A 25,842-nucleotide genomic window follows, 5' to 3' on the forward strand; every position below is an offset into this window, starting at 1 on the left:
CAATGATTGTGCCCTTGCACTTTAGCATGGGCAGCAGAACAAGACTCTGACTCAAAAAAAAAAAAAAAAAAAAAAAAGGGTTTAAAAAAAAAAAACAAAAAACAACATAACATCATATGTAGTCATGGTCTAAATTGTGGGGGTACACTATAAATGATAGAAGTTCGGATAAAACTGATTTATGCCAACTGCCTCATTTTATATGTAAGAAAATACACATTATCAAAATAATTTCCTTCCCTGCTGCCCAAATGAGCTTTCCTCTTCAGTTTTCAGATCTCAGCATTATCAACTGTGCAGTCACCTAAGTATAATACTCTGGGATCATCTTTGATGCTTGCTTTTTTTTTTTATTTTCTCAATTCCTGTATTAAGTCAATCACTGCTGCTCAGGTTCAAGTCCTCATCATCTCCCATCTAACTCGTCTGAACAGGCTTATGCCCTCTGGACTGAAAATCTCTTTCTCAATCTTTTAAATCTATTCTCACACTCTGCATTCTTCTCTTAAACACAAACACACTCTTGTCTTCTTCTGCTTAGAGCACTTGCCTTGTTTGTATCATTTAGGGCCCTAGCAGGAACCAGCTGACATACTTAAATTGGAAAATTTGAACTTTTGATAAAGTGGCAATTTACGAAGGTGTGGCCAGAATAAAGTGAAATCGTAAGTGATGTGCATTGTGCTGGGCTAATAATATCAGGCCTGTTACCACCTTAAGCTGGAGGGAAGAAGGAGAGGAGGAAGAGAAGGAGGAGGAGGAAGAGGAGGAGGAGGAAGAAGACAAAGAAAGGAGGAGGAGGAGAAGGAAGAAGAAAGGAGGAGAAGGAAGAAAAAGAAGGGAGGAAGAGGAGGAGAAGGGAGAAGTAGTAGAAAGGAGGAGGAGGAAGAAGAAGAAAGGAAGAGAAGGAGTAGGAGGAGAAGAAGGAGGAGGAGGAGGAAGAGAAGGAGGAGGAGGAGGAGGAGAAACAGGAGGAGGAGGAAGAGGAGGAGGAGGAGGAGGAAGAGGAGGAGGAGGAGGAAGGGTTATTGGAAGTTGTCAGTGTAAAGGTATGCTGACAGACCTGTTGCTCCAAGCAGCCAGCTGGAATTAGGCTGCAGGAAGGAATCCAAGGTTGTGAATATCCAGTTCTCCCTATTTTTCCTGTCTCAGGTGCTCCAGTTTGGTCAAACATAATGCAAATTCAGATGACAGGGAGCCCAGTAATGAAATCCATAAAAGCCAGCTCCAGATCCAACTGCTATCCTTCTCTGTCTCGTTTGGTGGACAATGGGTGGAGGGTGGATCTGAGAGGGAGACAGGAGACAACACTCGGCCCTTTTTTTCCTTTTTAAAAATAAATTACAGCGGTGGCTCATGCCTGTAATCCTAGCACTTTGGGAGGCCGAGGTGGGCAAATTGCCTGAGGTCAGGAGTTTGAGACTAGCCTGGCCCATGTGGCAAAAACCCTGTCTCTACTAAAAATACAAAAATTAGCTAGGCATGGTGGTGGGCACCTGTAATCCCACCTACAAGGGAGGCTAGGGAGACTGAGGCAGGAGAATCACTTGAACCCAGGGCTGAGGGGGGCGGGGGCAGAGGTTGCAGTTAGCTGAGATCACGCCACTTCACTTCACTCTAGCCTCTAGCCTGGGCGAGAGAGCGAAAGTCCATCTCAAATAAAATAAAATAAATGAAAATAAAATAAATGAAAATCTCTTTTGTTAGCTTTCAAAGACCTTAACCACATCTCTACAACACACTTTTCTAAGTGTAATCTGTTTCCTTTCCCATACTCTCTAGCTGTGTTCATCGTTTTTGAAACCACAAGTTTCTGCATTTTCTTTTATTTTCTTGAACTCCCTTTCCGCATCTCTACCAGATTTCTCCATCTTTCAGATCTTGATCCAAATGCTATCTCCTTTTATAGCCCTGTGAATTCATCCATCCAAATTGCTGGCTCTCCAGTATCCTTCAATACTGGAAGCTCTTCAATACTGCTGGCTCTTCAGTATCCAGTATGACCTTCAAGTCATATATCAAGGCGCACCTCTCATTTGACTCTGAACAAGGAGGTCTAACTTCATGAAATCTCTGGGAAAAGGGTAAGGGGTAGAATGTTTTATGGGTGGAATAAATAATGACTGGCTTGAAAAAAATGCTTTCTTTCCTTTGAAGCCTCTCTTGTGGGCTTTTTTATTTTATTTTTTTTTTTACTATTGCAGGACATGAGAACAAGGTTAGGGATTAAGGAAAAAATCAGAGATCAGGCTGTTTAGGCTTCTCTTTTAAAATAGAAAAGAAGAAAAAAGAAGGAGGAGGAGGAGGAGGAGGAATAAGTGGTGCAGGAGGAATAGAAACAGGAGGAGGAGGAATCACGCTGGTGGCCTAACCCTTGTTCTTAAGGGTAAGATTTCAAAACCCTGTTCTCAATTTCCCTTTTCTTGCTCAAAGTTAACATTTAGCAGGATTGCCAGAGCATGGCCAATATATGCACAAGGGACTGGGATTTGGGAGTGAGGTTTGTGGATCTCAAACTGTTAAGAACAGCTTTACTTCTTGCAGGCGAAGGCACATGTGGACACGTGGAGAGAGTAACAGTTTTGGCAGCACTATGAGATGACCTCGGTCACTGTGCTAGTCAAATTCCAGTTTGCTAAGGCTAAGTATTTCTGGGACCAGGACATGCTCACTCGTGACACTCTAGCTGCAAAAGCAGCTGTATGCCTTGAGGCATAGAGTAAGCAAGATTTTGATTTTTGCTAAGGATAAATATTCATCGGCGGGCGCAGACTAGGCCTATCTAGGGATGTCAGGCTTGGATAGCAGCTAAACTTCTGCCTTCAAGGATTCACATTATCATACAAATGTTTGCAGTGAGAAAGGGTCTGATAGAGAGAATATAATATTACAGGAACAGATATTTCATTTGGGGCCAGGGCCAACCATTCAAGAATCTCAAACAATATTCTGTACCTCCCACGGGGTTAGCTAGTCCAAGATTTGGGATCCTAATCACCTCTCTTTCTTCCTTTTTTTGTAGAGACAGGGTTTTGTCATGTTGCTGTAGCTAGTCTTGAACTCCTGGGTTCAAGTCATCTGCCTGCCTCGGCCTCCCAAAGTGCTGGGATTACAGGCATGAGCACCCACTCCTGGCCTCTCTCTTTCCTTATCAGAAATATAAACAAGCGTCATTCTCTTGATGATTCTTTCCTTCCATTTTACCCCCAAAGTATTTTGGTTTACATTTCTATCATAGCATTCATCAGAGTCAAACATATATTATAACTGAACATATTCAGATGAACCAGAAAGTGAGGGTATTATTTGCTGACACAAAGGAAGTCTTAATAAATGTTTGTGGAAGGGAATTATGAGACTTGCTCCAGATCACATTCACATCTTATAATTTCCTACTCAACAATCTTTCTACTATTGCATACTTACTGTGATGAACTGAATGTTTGTATCCCCCCAAATTTACATATTGAAGCCCTATTAAAGCAATGGCATTAGGAGGTGGGGCCCTTGGAAGTAATTTGGCTTACCTGAGGCCACCAGGGTGGCGCCCTCATGCCCTTATAAGAAGGCAAAGAGACTCCAGATCTTTCTCTCTTTGCCATGTAATAATACAAAGGAAGGTGGCTATCTGCAAGCCAGAGAGAGGGTCCTCACCAGAAACTGAATCTGCTAGTTCCTGGATCTTACACTTTTTAGCCTCCAGAACTGTGAGAAATAAATGCTTGTTTATACCACCCAGTTTATGGTATTTTGTTATAATAGCCCAAACTGACTTACAATTCTATGAAATTACTTAGAATACTTCCAGATCTAAACTTTTCAAACAACTTTTCAAATGAATATATGTTATTTCTCAGCACAGCTAAAAAAAATTTATGATTTTTAACTTTTGTTAGTTTATTTACTGAATTAGTACAATACTTCAAGAGAATGTACCCCAATGCTAAATAGTAAATGGTTATTTATTGCAAATGTTTCCCCAGTCAAAGACGTTACAGTCTAAAAAGGAAAGCAATGGGCACAGTCAGGCTGCTGGTAAGGTAAGAATAAATGGCTTATTGTTTATTTTTACCCTTTATTTTTTAATTTTTATTTTATTTATTTGTTTTTCAGTCAGAGTCTTGTTCTGTCACCTAGACTAGAGTGCAGTGGCACAATCTCAGCTCACTGCAACCTCCGCTTCCTGGGTTCAAGTGGTTCTCCTGCCTCAGCCTTCTGAGTAGCTGGGATTACAGGGACCTGCCACCACCCCTGGCTAATTTTTGTATTTTTAGTAGAGATAAGGTTTTGCCATGTTGGCCAGGCTGGTTTTGAACTCCTGACCACAAGTGATCCACCTGCCTTGACCTCCCAATGTGCTAGGATTACCGATGTAAGCCACTGTACCAGACCTATTTGTACCCTTTAATCTTGATTTACAGATACAGATTTGATGATTACATGTCTCTTCTTTTACTATGAACTCCTGAAGGCTGCTATATTTCCTGCTTCCTTGAAGATGTCATGAATGAGAATCTGGAGTATTTTAAACCACGAGGATAGATGTAGAAGACAGCTTTCAGAGTTATTTCATGATGACTTCTTTTTTGGCCCGTCCCCGCCACGAGAGTGCCTTGGTATGTTTCCCTGTAGCTATGGTGTGCTGTGGCCCTTGCCCCATATACAATCATCCTCTAGGCAACACTATTTTGTTACAAGGACAGGAAGCAGAGGAAATATATCTGCAGAGAGAAAATCAAAATAGACAAGCAAAAAGAAACAGAGATGAGAGGCAGATGAAGAATTCCTCTGGCTCAGGCCTTTCTGAGGCCCCACTCATTCATTCCCACCATTGAGCTCTGTGAGACATCCTGTGTCTTTACCCTAAATTCTTTATTTTGATCAAATCATCTTGAGTTGCTTTTTTTCCCCTGTAATGAAGGTGTCCTCACTAATACATTAGATGGCAAGTAGCTAACAGAAGAGTCACAGAATGTATAATAAAATCCAGGAAATCAAATCTCTAACAATTTTAAGAGGCTTGTTCCCGTGCTTAGCTTTGTCTGAGCACACCATGCTCCATTCCATGTTTTTAAAAAGCAATACAAAAATTTTACTTCCAGTTATTGAAGTCCTCTTATGCCAAAGATTCTTTGTACAAAATCTAATGAAAAATCTTAAGGTTAAGGTTAATTTCGAGAGGGTGACGGTTTCCTGCTTACATGAAGTTCTGTGTATCTCAAGGTTTGGGCATTATTTTCAAGGTGAGCCACGTTATTTCATTTAGCCATCTCTTGCCCAAACATTTTAACTTACTTTAGGGCTTAAATGATTTCATGCAAAAAGACTGATTTTGAGGTTTAACTTGTAATATCATTATGTGGATGTAATCAATGGATATAAGCAATGGTTTTTTGGTGATGCCTTCAAGTAGATAATCTTAAATAAAGTCTAGATAATCTTCAGCAATCATACATTGGATACAAATTATGCATACAATCCCAGATACCAGAAATATAAAAATAAGGATTAATATGGAAATAGCTGTTACAACATGATGTCATCATTGCTATAACATTGTTGCTGAGGACAGCATACTGAGTGACTCACCCTGACAGGATGGCAGGAAATATTTGCCTGGTATCAAATATATATGCGGTTGAATAGCTCTGTCAGGCAGAGGGCATGAATAGTCATATGCTTTTTGGGAATAGTGAGACTTTTCCCAAGAGTAGGGTGTGGAAGAATGGGAACAGTGAAAAATTAAACTTGCTGTAGTGGTTTTTGAACATTATCACTTGAATATTTCCTAAAATAATTTTGAAAAGCTATGCATCTCCTTTTGCATCTTTAAGTTCATATCTAAGACTTTTACTATACATTTACATTTCTAACATATTTTATGTTGTAGATGTGCTTCAAATATAATAGCAGGAAATTCTGAAGATGTAAATTGAGCTCCTTAAAACTACAGAAATTGTCTTTCATTTAATCTAAAGGACAAAGCCAGTTGGGCTGTCTGTCCAGTCAATGAAATCAGAATTTTCTCTTGAGAAGTTTAACTTTATTGTCCAACTCAAATAGAAATGTTAAAAAATGTCCTTGCACAATCATCTCTATTGATTGTGATTTATAATTCTAAGGGGTGAGAAGAGAAAGGAAGAAGAGGGAGAAGGGAGGAGAGAGAAGGGAGAAGGTGAGGGATGGAGAAGAGAAAGAGAAAAGAAGAAGGAGGAAAAGGGGGAGGGAGAAGAAGAGAAGGGGAGGGGAGAGGAAGGGAGGGGAAGGGAAGGGGAAAGGGAGAGGGAGGGGGAGGGGAGGGGAAGAGGAAGGGGAGGAGAGGAAAGGGAAGGGAAGGGAAGGGAAATACAGAAACTTGGTAAAGGTTTATCTCCTGCTCCTTTTTCCATATTGCTTGTCTCAAATCTCATCTTTTGCTACTTAAGTTTCCTTTTTGGGTGCTTCAGTCTCTGACTGTCCCTCTGCTCCCTTCTTCCAGGGCGTATTCCTCCATCACCCCAACCCAGTTTGGAGATAAGGAAAAGGACATTTGAGAAAGAGGAAATGACAAAGAGGGCACAGCAGGCTGGTGCACCTTCCTCAATCAGATCCCTTTCAGAAGAGAATATATGACATTTGAGCATCTGCAAAATGATTCCTTAGAACTATCTGGGCCACATCCACTTATGAGGTCACTGAGGCCTGAGAGTAAGGATCTGAGGATCTGAAGACCTTGAGGAGGGTGAACATTTGGGTCTGCCTAGCCACCTGCTGGGCTGGTCTGCTTCCTTTGAGGGACTCCTTCTCTCTCTCTTTCTCTCTTTTTATTTTATTTTATTTTTAGAGAGACAGGGTCTTGCTTTGTCACCCAGGCTGCAGTGCAGTGGCACAATCACAGCTCATTGCAGCCTTGACCTCCCAGGCTCAAGCAATCCACTCACCTCTGCCTCTGGAATAGCTGGGACTACAGGCATGTATCACCACGCCTGGCTAATTTTTGTATTTTTTTGTAGAGGTGGGGTTTTGCTATGTTGCCCAGGGTAGTCTTGAGTTAAAGATCCCTCACCTTGGCCTCCCAAAGTGTTGAGATTACAGGTATGAGCCACTGTACCCAGCCTGAGGGAATCCTTCTCTCTTGAGTGCAACCTCTAAGAACTTCATTACCTTGGTCCTAAGAGCAGGTGTGGATCAAATGACTCAAAGGTCACTAAGACTAACAAAAGTCTTGGGTGATAATTGTTTTTGACAGTCATAGGGAAAAAAGTCTTTTGTTTGGAGACTAGGGAAATCAGGAGAAGGCATCAAGGAAAGGGAAAATGACAACGAGAGGGTAATCAGAGGGTTAGAGACAGATATTATCTTGGACCTAACCCACTTCTATTAGGTACTAGAGACTAAGACTTGAGTCACTCATAGATCGAGTATCACAACAAGGTAGTTTAAAAATATGAAAGTGCTCCTATTTTTTGCAATTACTCATTTCTCTCATATTTTATCAACCTCCTTCCCTCCTGGTCCAGTTCATCTATCTTGGGCAAATTTCATAAATTTATGGTCACTTTTAATGATTAAAACTTAGTCCAATCCACTTTAAGGCTGTCAAATAAAACCAAATTCCAGCCTCTATTTGCCGCCTACCCTTTCCTCATGGCAGGCTGCAGATTTGTACAAGGCTGCTGCCTCGAGCAAGGAAAACGGGGAAGGTTATGTTCTGGCTCTGAAGCATGCCCCTCTCTTTCGTCAAGGCTTAGCTGTAAGGTGTAGACACAGAGAAGAGATGGAAACAGAGGCTGCAAACTTGTTTGGTAACTTGTTACTTGTCAATAGTAGGGCGGTGTCTTCTATTGTAGTGGGTTAATGTAGTTCTGACTTTTTGACTTGACTTCTGTTGTTGTGGCCTTCATGGTGACAGTGTAATGATTTCATGTGTGTGTGTGTGTCTAAATCAATTTCACTTGGGACCCTTCTATCATTGGATGTCTTTTGATATACTATGATACATTAATAGTTTGGTTATTTGTTGCCACCCAAATCTCATGTTGAATTGTAATCCCCAGTGTTGGAGGTGGGGCCTGGTGGGAGGTGTTTGTGTTATGGGAGCAGATCCCTCATGACTTGGTGCTGTTCTTACTGTAGTGAGTGAGGTCTCACCAGATCTGGTCGTTTAAAAGTGTGTGGCACTTCCCCACTACTCTCTCTCTCCTGCTCCTGTTTTCACCATGTGACGTGCAAGCTCCTGCCTTGCCTTCTGCCATGAGTAAAAGCCTCCTGAAGCCTCCCCAGAAGCAGATGCTGGTGCTATGCTTCCTATATAGCCTGCAGAACTGTGAGCCAATTAAACATCTTTTTAAATAAATGACCCAGTTTCAGGTATGTCTTTGTAGTGATGCAACAATAGCCCAACACACCTTTTAAAGGAAAGGTAGCTGTGTCTACCTTCAGCCCAACCCTGCCCCTACTGCCCTCTCCAGGAAGAGCAGCATCACCTCACCTGAATGAGCACTGCCTGAACAATCCTACTGTTCCAATTTATCTCTATTTTCCATGTTTCCTCAAATGGACTGAAAGTAAACTCCAGCTTCCACAACTTCCGTGGATCTGCATAACTGAGACACAGTACAATTTCCTCCCTCCCTCCTTTCCCTCCTTTCCCCACAGTACAATTTTCTGCCTTCCCAGGTACATATTACACCATGGTCTTTATTATTATTATTATTATAATCATACTTTAAGTTCTGGGTTACATCTGCAGAACGTGCAGGTTTTTTACACAGGTATACATGTGCCATGGTGGTTTGCTGCACCCATCAACCCGTCATCTAGGTTTTAAGCCTTGCAGTCAATAGGTATTTGTCCTAATGCTCTCCCTCCCCTTTCCCCCGATCCCCCAACAGGCCCTGGTGTGTGATGTTCCCCTCCCTGTGTCCATGTCTTCTCATTGTTCAACTCCCACTTATGGTGAGAACATGCGGGGTTTGGTTTTCTGTTCCTGTGTTAAGTTTGCTAAGAATGATGGTTTCCAGCTTCATCCACATCCCTGCAAAGGGCATGAACTCATTCTTTTTTTATGGCTACAGAGTATTCCACACCACAGTCTTTTTAAGACTTGCTGGGACAGAATACTCCAGTGGCCATCTACTTTCAAAACATTAAGCCAAAAATTGTCTTTACACTCCTAGAAATGTTTTCTTTACACTGTACTCTCTCTGACGCAGCTCCAGGAGATTTTTGTAGATTTCGCACCTGTTTTCTAGGCATCATCAATCTAAACTAGTGGTTCTTTTGGAGCCTTTCCATCACCGGTTTTGGGTAGTGCTGGTGATGGTATCTTCCTCTCCTTCCCCATTTCTTCTCCCAGGAAAGAGGAAAAACTTCTCACCAAAGATACCGCACTATTCCTAAGACAATAACTTCAAAAACTCTCATCCTCCTTTCTTTCCAGTTGTCTCCTAGTATAGACTAGGAAGAGGAAAGATATGGTTCAACAGAGATGGTTCTGCTTCCTTTTCTGAGCCTCAGGGATTTGTGTCTGACCCCAATTATTAGTAGTCTTTGGTAGTTTATAGAACACGTGTTACTTGGACCTCTTATTTGAGGGGTGTAGCCAATTTTACTCAATTCCTTGTGATACTTGTGTATGAGGGATTGATACTATTAGAGTTCTTATGTGTTTGGTAAGACAATAAAAACAACTATATCTAAGCTTTACACCTCAAATAATGATGCTACCATTTATACCTCAGGCTGCAAAGGTAGATTCCAGGATATAGAAATTATAAGCACTAATATCTCATATGTTAAGGTCAAAGTAGTTAGAGAAATATTCAGCTGGAAAGTCTAACAAATGGTTGAAAGCATGGTATGGATCTGGAGCTTGGAAAAATATTTCAGTAAGAGAGAGACCTGACTTGAAGGCATTTACACCTAGATGCCACTTAAAACCTTGTAAATGAATGACAGCTATGGAGAATGTGTAGAGGAGGAAGAAAAGTGGATGGAGAGGCAAACCCTGGGGAATCTAAATAAGTTACTGGAAGAAAATACTTGAAAAAACAGGGAGACGGAAGAAAAACTGAGGTTAAGAGAAGATGGACAAAGAAATAGGGAAAGGGTAAATAGGAGTAGAGTCTGGCAAAGAAAGAAGGTAAGAAGCAAAGAGAAAGGAACATGTAAAATTAAAGAAAATGAGAGAAATAGAAGAGAGCAAGAGAGGTGGCTCTGTTGGGCTGTGGCATAGTGCCACCAATATTTGCCCGAGGGTCCTCTCAATAACTTCCATATGATAGGCTGTTCAACATGAATCTGGAGAAACTGAAATTTAGAATTCTTTTGGAACGCTTTTGCTGGGGGTGTGAAAATGACTGCTTGCTTATATATTATGAAAGTAAACTTTTTGTGCCAACTTGGCTAGGCTATGATGTCCGATTGCTTGGTCAGACACTAGTCTAGAGGTTGCTGTGGAGGTAGTTTTCAGATGTGATTAAGCTTTATAAGCAGTTGACTTTAATTAAGGCAGATGGCCCTCCACAACAGGGAGGGGGGCGGGGACCTCAAGCGCAGACTGGGATTTCCTTAAGAAGAAAGGGTTCTGCCTCAAGACTGAGATGCAAACACTCTGTCAGAGTTTCCTGCCTAGTGGTTTGCCCTGCAGATTTTAGACTCAGACTGGACCATCAACTCTTACTTGGATTTCTAATCTGCTGGTCTGCCTTATAGGTTTCAAGCTTGCCACTACCCACAATTGCATGAGACAACTCCTTAAATCTCTCTCTCTCTTTCTCTGTCTGTCTCTGTCTCTATCTCTATATCCTATTTTTTTGTGTGTTTTTCTGGAGAAGCCAGACAAATACACGTGTGTATTCCAGCATACAACTAGTATTTCACCTAGTGGTTTATGTATCTGCTTCTTTCCCTAGATTACAAAGTTCTTAAAGTCTAGACTGCTTATCATTCGTGTTTGTGTTCACATTGTCTAGCATAGATTTGTAGGCTCATAAAAACTAATTAAAGAATTAATAATGAATAAGATAGCCTTTTTTTTTTTTCTGGAGTCTCACTTTGTCACCCAGGTTGGAGTGTGGTGGTGTGACCTCAGCTCACTGCAACCTCTGCCTCCCAGGTTCAAATGATTCTCCTGTCTCAGTCTCCCAAGCAGCTGGGATTACAGGCATATGCAACCATACTAGGCTAATTTTTTTTTTTTAATTTTGGGCAGAGATGGGGTTTCCTCACGTTGGCCAGGCTGGTCTTGAACTCCTGACCTCAAGTGATCTGCCCATCTTGGCCTCCCAAAGTGCTGGGATTACAGTTATGAGCCACTGCGCCCGGACCGAGATAGTCTTAATAGATTAAAAATATCATTGTTTTTCTAATGAACACCATAGTTCTATAATAACCTTGCTATAATTGCTGTTATCAAGATAGCTGTCTGCTTATTCACATGATTGCAGGCTGGAGATCTGAAGAGAATTAATCAGGCGGGATGTACAATTTGACATCAAGGAAAACAGTGAATTATCCTTTGCTCTGTGACATGTTTGGTGTTGCAGCAGATCTGAATTTCTGACCACAAACTCAGGTGTTCAAGATATGATGTATTTCTTTAATTTCTAAAAATGTTATTAAATCTTTTAGTGAGCCCTTATCTTGCTGAGTTCATAAAAGCCAATCACATTCATTACCTGGATTACTTGGAACCCATACTAGGAATGAGAAAATAGGCAATGGGTAGAAAAGATCCAGGACCCTTAGTGGTGCTGTTGATTGTCAGGGTCTTTGAGTCTTACATGAGCCCAGCCTGCAGAGTTCCTTCATGCAGATGCAGCAGCTCTTAGCCCCTGTTTTGCATATGCTCAGTACATGGGATGCTTGGGCTAAAACATTAGTGCCAGGAGTCCTGCCTCCTTATGTGATATGGTTTAGCTGTGTCTCCACCCAAATCTCACCTTAAATTGCAATAATTCTCACGTGTCATTGGAGTGACTTGGTGGAAGGTAATTGAATCATGGGGGTGAGTTTTTCCCATGCTGTTCTCATGATAGTGAATACATCTCACAAGATCTAATGGTTTTATAAAGGGGAGTTCCCCTACACAAGCTCTCTTGCCTGCTGCCATGAAAGACATGCCTTCGGCGGCCTGGCACAGTGGATCATGACTGTAATCCCAGCACTTTGGGAGGCTGAGGTGGGTGGATTACGAGGTCAGGAGTTTGAGACCAGCGTGGTCAAGGTGGTGAAACCCCGTCTCTACCAAAAATAATAAAAAAAAATTAGCCAGGCATGGTGGCAGGTGCCTGTAATCCCAGCTACTCGGGAGGCTGAGGCAGAAGAATCACTTGAACCCAGGAGATGGAGGTTGCAGTGAGCTGAGATTGTGCCACTGCACGCAACAGAGTGAGACTCCATTTCAAAAAAAAAAAAAAAAAAAAGAAAGAAAAACAGGCCTTTGCTTCTCTTTTGCCTTCTACCATGATTGTGAGGCCTCCCCAGCCATATGAAACTGTGAGTCCATTAAACTTGTTTCCTTTATAAATTACGCAGTCTTGGTATGTCTTTATTAGCAGTGTGAGAACAGGCTAATACACCGTGTAGGTGAAGAAAGAATTTCCTTTGCCGTTCTGCTATCTTCCCTAGGCGCCACCAGTAATGGCAAATCTAGCCCCTCATCTCTTTTTAGTCTGTGGGTAATGTATATATATATTTCATATATTTTTTTATTATACTTTAAGTTCTAGGGTACATGTGCACATCCTGCAGGTTTGTTACATATGTATACATGTGCCAAGTTGGTGTGCTGTACCCATTAACTCGTCATTTACATTAGGTATATCTCCTAATGCTATCCCTCCCCACTACCCCCAGCCCACAACAGGCCCCAGTGTGTGATGCTACCCTTTCCCTGTCCAAGTGTTCTCATTGTTCAATTCCCACCTATGAGTGAGAACATGCAGTGTTTGGTTTTTTGTCCTTGCGATAATTTGCTGAGAATGATGGGTCATGGCTGCATAGTATTCCATGGTGTATATTGCCACATTTTATTAATCCAGTCTATCATTGTTGGACATCTGGATTGGTTCCAAGTCTTTGATATTGTGAATAGTGCCGCAATAAACATACGTGTGCATGTGTCTTTATAGCAGCATGATTTATATTCCTTTGGGTGTATACCCAGTAATGGGATTGCTGGGTCAAATGGTATTTCTAGTTTTAGATCCTTGAGGAATCGCCGCACTGTCTTCCACAATGGTTGAACTAGTGTACAGTCCCACCAACAGTGTAAAAGTGTTCCTATTTCTCCACATCCTCTCCAGCACCTGTTGTTTCCTGACTTTTTTTTTTTTTTTTTTTTTTTTTTTTTTTTTTGAGATGGAGTCTTGCTCTGTCGCCCAGGCTGGAGTGCAGTGGCGCAATCTTGGCTCACTGCAAGCTCCGCCTCCCGGGTTCACGCCATTCTCCTGCCTCAGCCTCTCCGAGTAGCTGGGACTACAGGCGCCCGCCACCACACCCAGCTAATTTTTTGTATTTTTTACTAGAGACAGGGTTTCACCGTGGTCTCGATATCCTGACCTCGTGATCCGCCCGCCTCGGCCTCCCAAAGTGCTGGGATTAAAAGCGTGAGCCACCGCGCCCGGCTGTTTCCTGACTTTTTAATGATGGCCATTCTAACTGGTGTGAGACGGTATCTCATTGTGGTTTTGATTTGCATTTCTCTGATGGCCAGTGATGATGAACATTTTTTCATGTGTCTTTTGGCTGCATAAACGTCTTCTTTTGAGAAGTGTCTGTTCATATCCTTTGCCCACTTTTGATGGGGTTGTTTGTTTTTTTCTTGTAAATTTGATTGAGTTCTTTGTAGATTCTGGATATTAGCCCTTTGTCAGATGAGTAGATTGCAAAAATTTTCTCCCATTCTGTAGGTTGCTTGTTCACTCTGATGGTAGTTTCTTTTGCTGTGCAGAAGCTCTTTAGTTTAATTAGATCCCATTTGTCAATTTTGGCTTTTGTTGCCATTGCTTTTGGTGTTTTAGACATGAAAGGTCCTTGCCCAGGCCTATGTCCTGAATGGCATTGCCTAGGTTTTCTTCTAGAGTTTTTATGGTTTTAGGTCTAACACTTAAGTCTTTAATCCATCTTGAATTAATTTTTGTATAAGGTGTAAGGAAGGGATCCAGTTTCAGCTTTCTACATATGGCCAGCCAGTTTTCCCAGCACCGTTTGTTAAACAGGGAATCGTTTTTTGTTAAATAGGGAGTTGTTTCCCCATTTCTTGTTTTTGTTAGGTTTGTCAAAGATCAGATAGTTGTAGATGTGTGGTATTATTTATGAGGGCTCTGTTCTGTTCCATTGGTCGATATCTCTGTTTTGGTACCAGTACCATGCTTTTTTGGTTACTGTAGCCTTGTAGTATAGTTTGAAATCAGGTAGCGCAATGCCTCCAGCTTTGTTCTTTTGGCTTAGGATTGACTTGGCAATGCGGGCTCTTTTTTGGTTCCATATGAACTTTAAAGTAGTTTTTTCCAATTCTGTGAAGAAAGTCATTGGTTGCTTGATGGGGATGGCATTGAATCTATAAATTACCTTGGGCAGTATGGCCATTTTCATGATACTGATTCTTCCTATCCATGAGCATGGAATGTTCTTCCATTTGTTTGTGTCCTGTTTTATTTTGTTGAGCAGTGGTTTGTAGTTCTCCTTGAAGAGGTCCTTCACATCCCTTGTAAGTTGGATTCCTAGGTATTTTATTCTCTTTGAAGCAATTGTGAATGGGAGTTCACTCATGATTTGGCTCTCTGTTAGTCTGTTATTGGTGTACAGGAATGCTTGTGACTTTTGCACACTGATTTTGTATCCTGAGACTTTGCTGAAGTTGCCTATCAGCTTAAGGAGATTTTGGGCTGAGACGACGGGGTTTTCTAGATATACAATCATGTCATCTGCAAACACGGACAGTTTGACTTCCTCTTTTCCTAATTGAATACCCTTTATTTCCTTCTCCTGCCTGATTGCCCTGGCCAGGACTTCCAACAGTATGTTGAATAGGAGTGGTGAGAGAGGGCATCCCTGTCTTGTGCCAGTTTTCAAAGGGAATGCTTCCAGTTTTTGCCCATTCAGTATGATATTGGCTGTGGGTTTGTCATAAATAGCTCTTATTATTTTGAGATATGTCCCATCTATACCTAATTTATTGAGAGTTTTTAGCATGAAGGGCTGTTGAATTTTATCGAAGGCCTTTTCTGCATCTATTGAGATAATCATGTGGTTTTTGTCTTTGGTTCTGTTTATATGCTGGATTACGTTTATTGATTTGCATATGTTGAACCAGCCTTGCATCCCAGGGATGAAATTTCATATATATATATATATACACATACATATATATATATATACAAACTTCATATATATATATAAACTTCATATATATATAAACTTCATATATATATAAACTTCATATATATATAAATTTCATATATGTAAAAATTTCATTCATATATATATATAAATTTTATATATATATATGCCCCCAAAAACGCTACTAACATAATCTGAAAAGTAAACTTCAGGCTTTATACTAAAAAAAGAAGAGCAATTCTTGTTATGTAGCTCCTCCTGTCCGCCCAGATAAATAAATCCATAAAGCAGCAAAACACTAAAGTTTCCTGCATATAATATGGAGCGAAAGAAAAAAATAGCAAAGGAAATATTGCAGAAAATGTTTCTGCTACGGTATATTTCATTGAGCAACTAAAGGCATCACTTACCTTATTGGTACTTTTCTGTTTGCAAGAAAACACAAGACTGCAACTGTGATATGAGTCATCAGGAATGCTAATCCAATACCCAGGATAGTCCATATATCTGGAATTTTAAACCAAAGAAAAAGATAAATATGCAGTGAAATATATTAGAGACCACCCCAAACCAAGCCATTTTTTTAATCATAATGTCACCTACTATTCTGAGCATACGTGAAGTCTGTAGTAGGAGGATTAAACTTGATATGGCATCGATTTCCTTTCCATCCTTGTCTACATCTGGAAATGAGATAAAATGAAATAGTTGGAAAAAAGGAAAGTGAAAAGATATTTGAACACAACTGGCATGGGATAAAATCATGAATGTCAATAAATAATGAGATACTAGGAACATGGATAACTTTGATAAAAAACCAAAAACATTAAGCCAAAGCAAAACCAAAATTAAATTGTATTATTTTCATATCGTTGTGTAAGATAATTTTCTTCAACATTCATCTTCTTGACTTTATAAGGTAGAAACATGGTTTCCACATCTTTCTTTGTTTTTAAAAATTGACTCATTTTTCACCAGTGTCAAATATTACTTTACTTTATCCATCATTTGCCTCAAATCCAAAAGGCGGCACATTTTTCTACAAGTGAAGAGATTCAAGTCATTTCAGAGTACCAATGGAGCAGATTCAAATTTTACATTACCATAAATACAAACCAGAGAACACATTTATTTCTCATTACAAAGGGATAATCCTTCAAGCGTTTAGATTTGGAAACAGGTTAGTAATCTCATTTGATGTACTAGTAAAATCTCAGACACTAGGGTTCCATCACCTTTGTTTTATTTAGGGATGTACATGATGAAACTTTTAACACTGGTTCGGATGGTCTTGAGAAAGTTAAGAATGAAATAGTATCTTCTGCCTCTAAGGCGTAAGGTTTATTGCTAAGCAGTAAATGTATTGAAATTGTTCTGGTAGTATCTGAAAGTTCATGTACACACACTTGTTTAACAGCAGTAACAGGATACAAATTATGGAGGGTTTGGTCAAATTTCCTGCCAACTTCACAGTACATGCTACAAAATAGGATGAAAATGTAGCTTTTGAATGAGTGTATAAAAACTGAGTGTTAGAAGCAATGTTTCTTCAGCACAACATATTGAATTTTCACTTAATCTCTTTAAAATTTGAAAATTTGTATGCTCAAAAGTAATTCCTTCACGAAAGCAATCAGCTTCTTTAAATATAAAAAGCTTAGAGGTTCATGGAGGCCTATCAGAATGCCCTTCTTTCTTTAGCAAATATTATTTTAAAAGTAGAAATGGAAGACAATTTCATTGTTTTAACGTTTCTGCAATTCAAATTAAAATAAATTAGAATTGTGAGAGATTGGGGTATTTGTTTTTTTCCCTCACAATCCTTAAGATATATTCCTTGTCAGTCCTCATTTGACCTTGTGAAGCCTACTTATCAATCTTTCACATGTGCACACACTGGTACGATCTAGAGATGGGGATACATTTTCACTCTGAGTTAATTCAATTCCTTTAAATGTTGAAAGTGCCACTTTCCTGGCAACAGGGCTACAGTAATCATCTTAGACAAATAGTACACGTTTGAATGTGCCTATTGATAAATTTTAGTGGAAAACTGTCTTGGATTATCAGTTAAAAAATAATGGAGAAACCCAAGACATATGGAGAAAGAATATGAATGCTGTCTGTCTGTCTATCTACCTACCTACCTGTAATTCTTTCATTCTATCTTCTGTCCATCTATTTTCTATATTGCCTATTTATCTAAATATATTTATATTTATATATAAAACCTGGTGATGAATAAATAGAGTACTGAGTGGCCTTGTGACAGTTCTATGGAGAGTTCAACTAGACTGAAATAATTCTTATTTTAATTTTACAGAAAATACACATAGAATGAGGGATAAAACAAAAAATAAAGATAGAAAATTTGCTCTCATATTGACAAAAGTTTGCCTATAAAAATAAAAACAACAGAAAGATTTGGTGGAAAATAAATCGTATCCCCCATTTAGAGGCCCAGGATATTCTCCAATTCGGAACTTTGTAAAGACCTGCCCATTCTAGTGTTAGAAGTTTTATTATGTATGTTTCTAAATAAAACAAAAGAATTGGAATCTTCATAGGGATCTTCCTTCCAATAGCTATGGAAATATATACTACTAATTGATTGACTGATTTTCCACAGAACAGTTATGCTATAGAACAAATTAAAGTAATATCATCCTATCAGTTAACATGAGAAAATAATAGGAAATAAACTACTGTAAGGATCAAAAGTAGTTTCAAAATACATTGAATTTTAGTTATTTTTGGCCAAGGAAAACTTGAATTTAATAAGTATGATTTATTTGTATCTTTATTTGTTGTGTATTTACATAACAAACTGTTATAAAAAACAATTTTAGAGGAAAATGAATACACTACCCCCAAAAAATTTCCACTTCAGTTTTTTTTGTGTGTGTATCAGCCTGCCATCTTGAAACAAAATGATTTCCATACATGTTTTCAAGAGAATTTACCTTCTATAAATTTTAATAGATTTCAGTAAATTTTCAAATGGGAGTAGAGATTACTGAGATTTTAAACTTACATGGTGAAATCTATGATTCCAAAAATTTTAGCCAGTAAGTCTGAATATAAATGGATATATTGCTACTTGAAGAAAAAATTGCAATCTCCACACTAAAATTCCCAAATTATCCCCTCCTGTGTAACAATTTTCCTTGTAAAATCACAGAACTGTCATGGGATAAAATGATGAATGTCAAGAAATAATGAGATACCAGGAACATGGGTAACTTTGATAAGAAACCAAAAACATTAAGCCAAAGCAAAACCAAAATTAAATTGTATTATTTTCATATCATTGTATAATTTTTTTCAATATTCATCTTGTTGACTTTATAAGGTAGAAACATGGTTTCCACATCGTTTTTTGTTTTTAAAAATTGACTCATTTTTCACCAGTGTCCAATATTACTTTATCCATCATTTACCTCAAATCCAAAAGGGAGTTCATTTTTCTATAGTGAAGAGAAAATGTTCTATAGTGAAGAAAAATTTCCTTGTAAAATTGTCACTCGATGTTTATTACATTAAAAATAATATATGCTTGAAGTGACAAGGAAATTACCCACGACGTATGTTAAAACACAAATCTTCATTCCCATATGCAATTCCATCCTCCCGAGGTAACTAAGGTATGTCTCCTTCTACTACTTTTACCTTCTCACAGAAAACACACACGTACAGATACACACACACACACACACACACACACACAGGTACCTATATATCAGTTTTGTATGTGTGTTTCCTGTAATAGAAACACATACTTCTCTCTGCATCTAGATTTTTCTCCCAGCGATGTGTCACGAACTTCCTTAAGGTCAGATGTCTGTACAAATAACTGTCACACACATTTATTTTTAGAAATTATCATATTGTATGTGTATACATAAATATATATTTTTAGTTCAAACTTTTTGTTGCTGTTGCTTTTCTTTCCTCTTCTTCTTTCCTCTTCACCCCAGTATATAAAGGTGGAAGGGGAGGAGAAGGGAGAGACATTTGCTGGGTTGCAGAAAGAAGCAAGTGAGAATATTTAACATGCATTTTCATCTTTGTTAAACTAAACCTCCTCCATGGAATATCCAGTTTTCAAAGTAACTGTGGCAGTCTGATCCCTGGATTTCTTTAAAATCTCCCTGATAGGGGTGAGTTTCCAACTCTTTAATGGCACGCTGAGAACAGCATTAATCACATGCTAGAATGGTGTGTTGAAGTTCCACCCATTCTTTGAGCAACGGCAGTGAAAGAAATTTCTCTCCTGCCATCCCCCTGAGTACCGTGGGCTGGAAGCGAAAATAGAAAATCCTGTCTGCACTAACTAGAGCTTGGTGGACTCCCTTATTTTCCAAGCTGACCATAACTATCTATTAAGAATCATTAGGGCTGGGTATGGTGGCTCATGCCTGTAATTCCAGCAGTTTAGGAGGCTGAGGTGGGAGGATTACTTGAGGCCAGGAGTTTGAGATCAGTCTGGACAACAGGGAGAGACCTCTTCTCTACAAAAACTTTAAAAATTAGCCGTGCAAGATGGTATGCCCCTGTAGGCATTACTAAGGAGGCTAAGGTGAGAGAATTGCTTAAGCCCAAGAGTTGGAGGCTGCAGGGAGCCATGCATTGCATTCCAACATGGGTGACAGAGCAAGACCCTGTCTCAAAAAATAATAATAATAATAGGCCAGGCACAGTGGCTCACGCCTGTAATCCCAGCAATTTGGGAGGCCAAGGCGGGCAGATCATCTGAGATCAGAAGTTCCAAGACCAGCCTGGCCAACATGGCGAAACCCCGTCTCTACTAAAAATACAAAAATTAGCTGGGTATGGTGGTGGGTGCCTATAATCCCAGTGACGTGGGAGGCTGAAGCAGGGGAACTGCTTGAACCTGGGAGGCGGAGGTTGCAGTGACTCGAGATCACTCCACTGCACTCCAGCCTGGGTGACAGAGTGAGACTTCATCTCCAAAAATAAAATAAAATAAAATAAAATAAAATAACAATAATAATAATAATAAAAGTGTTTTACAAAGAAAATGCTACGGTGATTTTCTCCATTATTTTTCACATGGAATCTGGGTAGGGAAGCTTAGCTATCTTCCTCATCTATTTATTAGATTGGTGCGAAAGTAATTGCAGTCATTGTCTCTAAAAGGAATGGTCAAAAGCTAAATTACTTTTGTACCAACTTTCTCAATAGTAAATCAGTAAGATTTGTATAACAAATCAAAAATGAGAAATTTTCTAATCCTGAAGGAATAAAGCAAGTATTTGTTTTTAAGTGGTGTGTTGGGTATTTTTATAGTTGGTTGGGGTAAAGGGTGAAGGCTCCTGCAGAGAGAAATAGGACAAGGAAAGTGGACAAGCTCTGTGGAGGTAATTCAGTGGGTTAAGGCTAGGCTGATGCCAACCAGAGAAAACCAGTGCAAGTGGGGATATTTTAGGCATAGCTGTGGGAAGCTGAGTGGCTGAGTGGGTTGGTGGGTGGGTATGGGAAATGCTGAACCACCGTCTGAGTCCAGAAAGAAGGATCCTAAAGGAATAGCACAATGAGATTCACTTCATGAGCTTGACAATTACTTAAGGACTAGAAGAGCCCTTTGCAGGTAATCTCTGCTATTTTATGACTACACAAGGCTGAATGCAAATATGACTCTTCTCCTTGTGTAATCCAAAAAGATCCATAAAGATCATAAACATTAAATAATACTTGTACTAAGACACATCAGTCTAAATTAGAATGCTTGTTTGTTTTAACGTCAAGAAGAATAAAAAGTTAGATATGATGTAATTACTTTGGTCATCTTATATTATTATAGGAAATTATTAGAATCAGTTTTACTCATAAAATTAACAATTAAGCTTAATAGGAGGGAAAAAAATCCACTCATTTTTTTTTTTTCAGAGAGCACTCATAAGTAAAAAGCATCCCAGGAGGACCTGATGTATTTTGAGCTTTTATGGTGGTCTACATTTTACCACTACTTTTGTGTATCTAGTAAGTGTGACTGTAACACTGCAACATTTCAGCCTTATTTTTGGAACTCTGGAAGTTTAAACTATTACCCAATGTATGTTGCACATGCTGTGGTTGCTGCCTCCAAATTCATTTAGCCTTCCATCCTCACTCCCTTCCCTCCACAAATTGTATAGCATTTCCATGATTTGGTTGGGATTGTCACAGTAGGTCGCTAGTCAGGAGAAGGCACCCCTCCACCAGAAATGCCAGGTGACCATCAGGTGATGGTTAGGCAGTTGTTAAGCTGCCTCTCTAAAATAATAATTGGCCACAGCCAGAACAAGGGAAAGGCAGTCTCCCATCGGATAGAAACACCTGAAACTGGAGATCAGTAGCTTCCTAATAAGATCTCAGGAGTTGACTGAATGGGCTCACACATGCACACTAAGAGGCAAAACGTTAGAGTTTAACTGGTATATGACCTTCCTCTAGGGATTTTGGACTGGTAAGGGAAGAACGCCTCCAGTGAGCATGCACACAATTCCAGCAAACACGCCACGTATGGGCCCCTCCCAAGCATCGGTGGGCCCCCACACATGCAGACAGCCCACCCCAAGGGAAGAATCAGGGGAGAAGGGATGCAAGACCCTGGAAGTATGCCAAAATGTAAAACTCCAAGTCAAACGTCAAACTGTGCTCTTGAGCTCTCAAGTTTCCTGCTTGGCCCTCTTCCAAGTGTACTTTACTCCTTTTCATTCCTGTTCTAAAGCTTTTTAATAAATTTTCACTCCTGCTCTAAAACTTGCCTGTGTCTCTCCTCTGTCTTATGCCCCTCAGTGGAACTCTTTCTTCTGAGAAGGCAAGAATGGAGGTTGCTGCAGACCCATAAGAATTCACTGCCTACAGTAACATACTTAGGTGGTGCATGACTCAGATACTCTCCATTGCTAACAGAATTGGACCCTCAACCCAGTTCCTAGGGCCATGCCATTTTTCTTGCTGTAATGTGGGCTCAGAACCACACCTATCACTGCACGGCATTGCTAATCCGTGGGATTGGTTCATAGCTAGACATGGATATAAGTTTGTCCAGTAAGAATTCTGTCACAAAAGGGCACATTTCGATGGATAATTGTGGTAAGACACCTATTCTCCCCAACTCTAATGTAAAAGAGGAAGCATCCAGCCCTCTCAAGCTCAGGTACTCATCTGCTACCATTCTGCTACAATAAGCAGCCTAGGGATACAATCAATTGATAGGAATACAGAGCCTTCAAAGTCATTGAGAAACGGCAAAATAACTTTGATGGCATTGCAAACTTTTCCATTAGTTCATGTTCCAAGCCTGCTCCGCATGTAGACTTTTAGTTGTATAAGTCAATAAATTCCTGTATCATTTGAGCCAGTTTGAATTGGGTCTTTGATTACTAGCACACACACACACACACACACACACACACCTACACACAAACTTTACTTCTTCTACTTCTCCATTTTGCTCCCTACAGCTCTTCTCATTAAATCAATAATCCTGTGTTCATAAAATATTTATTGAACGTCTACTATGTACAAGGTACTCTACCAGATATGTTGAGGATATAAAGATGCACAAGCCATGGCTGGGGAATTTGTAGAAGCATGAACTTAGAGAGAAAATGAAAAATACATGTAAATTAACTAAGATGCAAAATAGAAAATAAAATAGAAGAAAGATAAAGAAAAGTTCTTAAAGAGAGCATGAAAGAATTGCCTCATGAATCTTTAATTTTTCAGACCTAGAAAGTGAAAAATGTGCAATCTCACCTGGGCATTTATGGACCATGTGATATATTAAATTATATTTATTCCAAAGAAGGAAGTGTTTATATATGTACACTATATCTGTGCTTTGAAAAAATTGGTTATCCAAGTATATAGAAATCCTATAACTGACTTTTTTCTAGAGAGATAAGTCCAAATATGAGTTGTTAATAGGATCCTAGACTAACCTGTAGATTTACTAATTCTATATCATAGTATACTGATTCCATACCATGCTCACTCTATAATTTTGTAGTTTTGAAGGATGTGGAAGAAAAATTCCTTCAGAAGCAGTATGTTTGGAATATATTCCAGATTAGATTTATACTTTAGTTTTATAGTACGTAGCCTTGTTTTTCTTTTTAGCAGGCTATGTTTATTTATTTATTTGTTTTTGAGTTAAGAGTCTTGCTCTGTTGCCCAGGCTGCAGTGCAATGGCACAATCTTGGCTCACTGCAACCTCCATCTCCCAGGTTCAAGCGATTCTCCTGCCTCAGCCATCTGAGTAGCTGAGACTACAGGCACGCGCTGACACGCCTGACTAATTTTTGTGTTTTTAGTAGAGACGAGGTTTTGCCATGTTGACCAGGCTGGTCGTAAAATCCTGGCCTCAAGTGATCCATCTGCCTTGGCCTCCCAAAGTGCTGGACTTACAGGCATGAGCCACCATGCCCAGCCATTAGCAGGTATTTTTTATAGCAACATAACTATGAAACTTATGTCTATCATGTTGAAAGGTGATGGTGTCACTCTCCATTTACATTACATGCTTTAGAAATTACATAAAGCCCACCCAATAAGAAATATTTATCGAGCACTTGTTATGTGCTAGACAAGATTCTAAATGCTTTCTAGATTTTTTTTATAATATGATAATGTTACAAAGTCAGAATTATTTCCTCGTTTCACAGTGGAGAAGATGAAGTCACAGAGAGATTGCGCTGTAAATCACCAAAGGGTGCAATCTGATGGAGATTCTCAATTTTGGCTCTGTTGACTACACGGTTTTTCTTCACTAAAGTTAAAATATGCAGACATAAAAAAGAATGAGTTCACGTCCTTTGCAGGAACGTGGATGAAGCCGGAAACCATCATCCTCAGCAAACTAACACAGGAACGGAAATCAAACATTGCATGTTCTCACTCATAAGTGGGAGCTGAACAATGAGAACACATGGACACAGGGAGGGGAACATCACACACCGGGGCCTGTTGCGGGGTGGGGGACAAGGGGAGGGAGAGCATTAGGACAAATACCTAATGCATGCTGGGCTTGAAACCTAGATGACGGGTTGATACGTGCAGCAAACCACCACAGCCCATGTATACCTATGTAACAATCCTGCACGTTCTGCACGTGTCCCAGAACTTAAAGTAAAATAAATAAATAAATAAATAAAAGAATGTATAAAAAATCATTTGTAATGCTAATTAACTTTACAATTTTTATCTGTTATGAGAGCAACACTCTCATAACATAATACATTTCTGGCTGTAAAGGTCTGAAAATGTCCATTTATCACATTAAGCCTCACCCTGCAAACATCTCAAGATATAGAGAGGCAGCTGTGATGCAGGAAAGAGAAAGGAATGCAGGGCTCAGGGCACCTGGAGTTCAAGCTAGACTCTGCAGCTTTCTAGCTATGTGGCTTTGGGAGAGTCAGGCAGATTCAGTTTCCTATTTACAAACCGCAATGAGTATCACTCTCAGAATGTGTATGAGAATTAAATATTACGATGCACATGAAAATACATTGTAGACTGTAAAGTGCTATGCCAAGCTGTTTGCTACACAATCTTTAGCTTTCTGCAATAAACTCTGTTTGTGGCTTTTCCCAGCTGACCTTAGGCCCACATTCCCTAACAGCCTGGCCCGCCAGGGAGCTGGATCTAACAAAGGCAGTCTCCCATCAGATTGTGAGCATTTGGTTAAGACTTAGAAAAAGTCGCAGCCATAGTTTCTGTTTTCATGGCTTACCAATTCTGCCATTTTGAAACCCCCTTTTTTTTTTTTTTTGTAGAGATGGGGTTTCCCCATATTAGCCAGGCTGGTCTTGACAACCTGGCCTCAAGTGATCTGCCTGACTTGGCCTCCCAAAGTGCTGAGATTACAGGAGTCAGCCACTGTGCCCAGCTTCAAACCCATTTTGATGTCTTAGTAGGCGGGAGGCTTTTGATCCTGTTACACAGGAAAGGACAGAATCAGCAGGTGCTGAAGATGCTCAGGGCCTGCCATGTGCATGACTGTTCCCCATGCCCAGGTGAGGTTTCTATCCTGTCAGAAGGGCTCCAGGTGGGAGAAAGTACTGCTCTTCCAACTTAACTTGAAAGCTGCAGCTCAGATCGAGTGTTTTCTGGACCATATGCTGAGCCTCTAACAGCAGAAGGGAAAATTGAGGTAATCCTCAGCAAGCCATTCTCATTGTCATGGGTGAATTATATTGTAACAAAATGAGAAAGCAAGAGAAGCCACTAAATAATCTCTAAGCCACAAAGCGCTAAAATTCCACATTGAGTAGCAGTGATTAATTTGCTTGGACTAATTTCTTCCACATCTAATTAGCTCTGGCACGTTTCATAATATTTATAAGTATTAGGCAGAGCCCACCTGAAAGAGAGAGATAAACATCCCGCTCCATTCATGCATAAGAGCCTGTTTTCTTAACATGAAGAGGAGAAAGGAAGAAATAAAATATAATTGGACGCTTTCAGCCATAGCCAACCTAATCAAATCTTTCTTAAATTCTAAC

General features: G+C 39.7%; 1 protein-coding gene across 1 annotated transcript in view; it reads right to left on the reverse strand.

The window, feature by feature from the left end:
* MALRD1 (MAM and LDL receptor class A domain containing 1) overlaps nt 1-25,842 on the reverse strand; it is a 682,931-nt gene that overhangs the window by 26,105 nt on the left and 630,984 nt on the right. The window contains exons 37-38 of the mRNA XM_012499583.2: nt 15,931-16,010; nt 15,738-15,834 (exon numbers count right to left, since the gene is read on the reverse strand). Of these exons, the coding sequence (XP_012355037.2) occupies nt 15,738-15,834; nt 15,931-16,010 (177 nt within the window). The remainder of the gene's footprint in view (nt 1-15,737; nt 15,835-15,930; nt 16,011-25,842) is intronic.

Source organism: Nomascus leucogenys, chromosome 9 (genome assembly GCF_006542625.1).
Source record: "Nomascus leucogenys isolate Asia chromosome 9, Asia_NLE_v1, whole genome shotgun sequence".
Lineage (NCBI taxonomy): Eukaryota > Metazoa > Chordata > Mammalia > Primates > Hylobatidae > Nomascus > Nomascus leucogenys.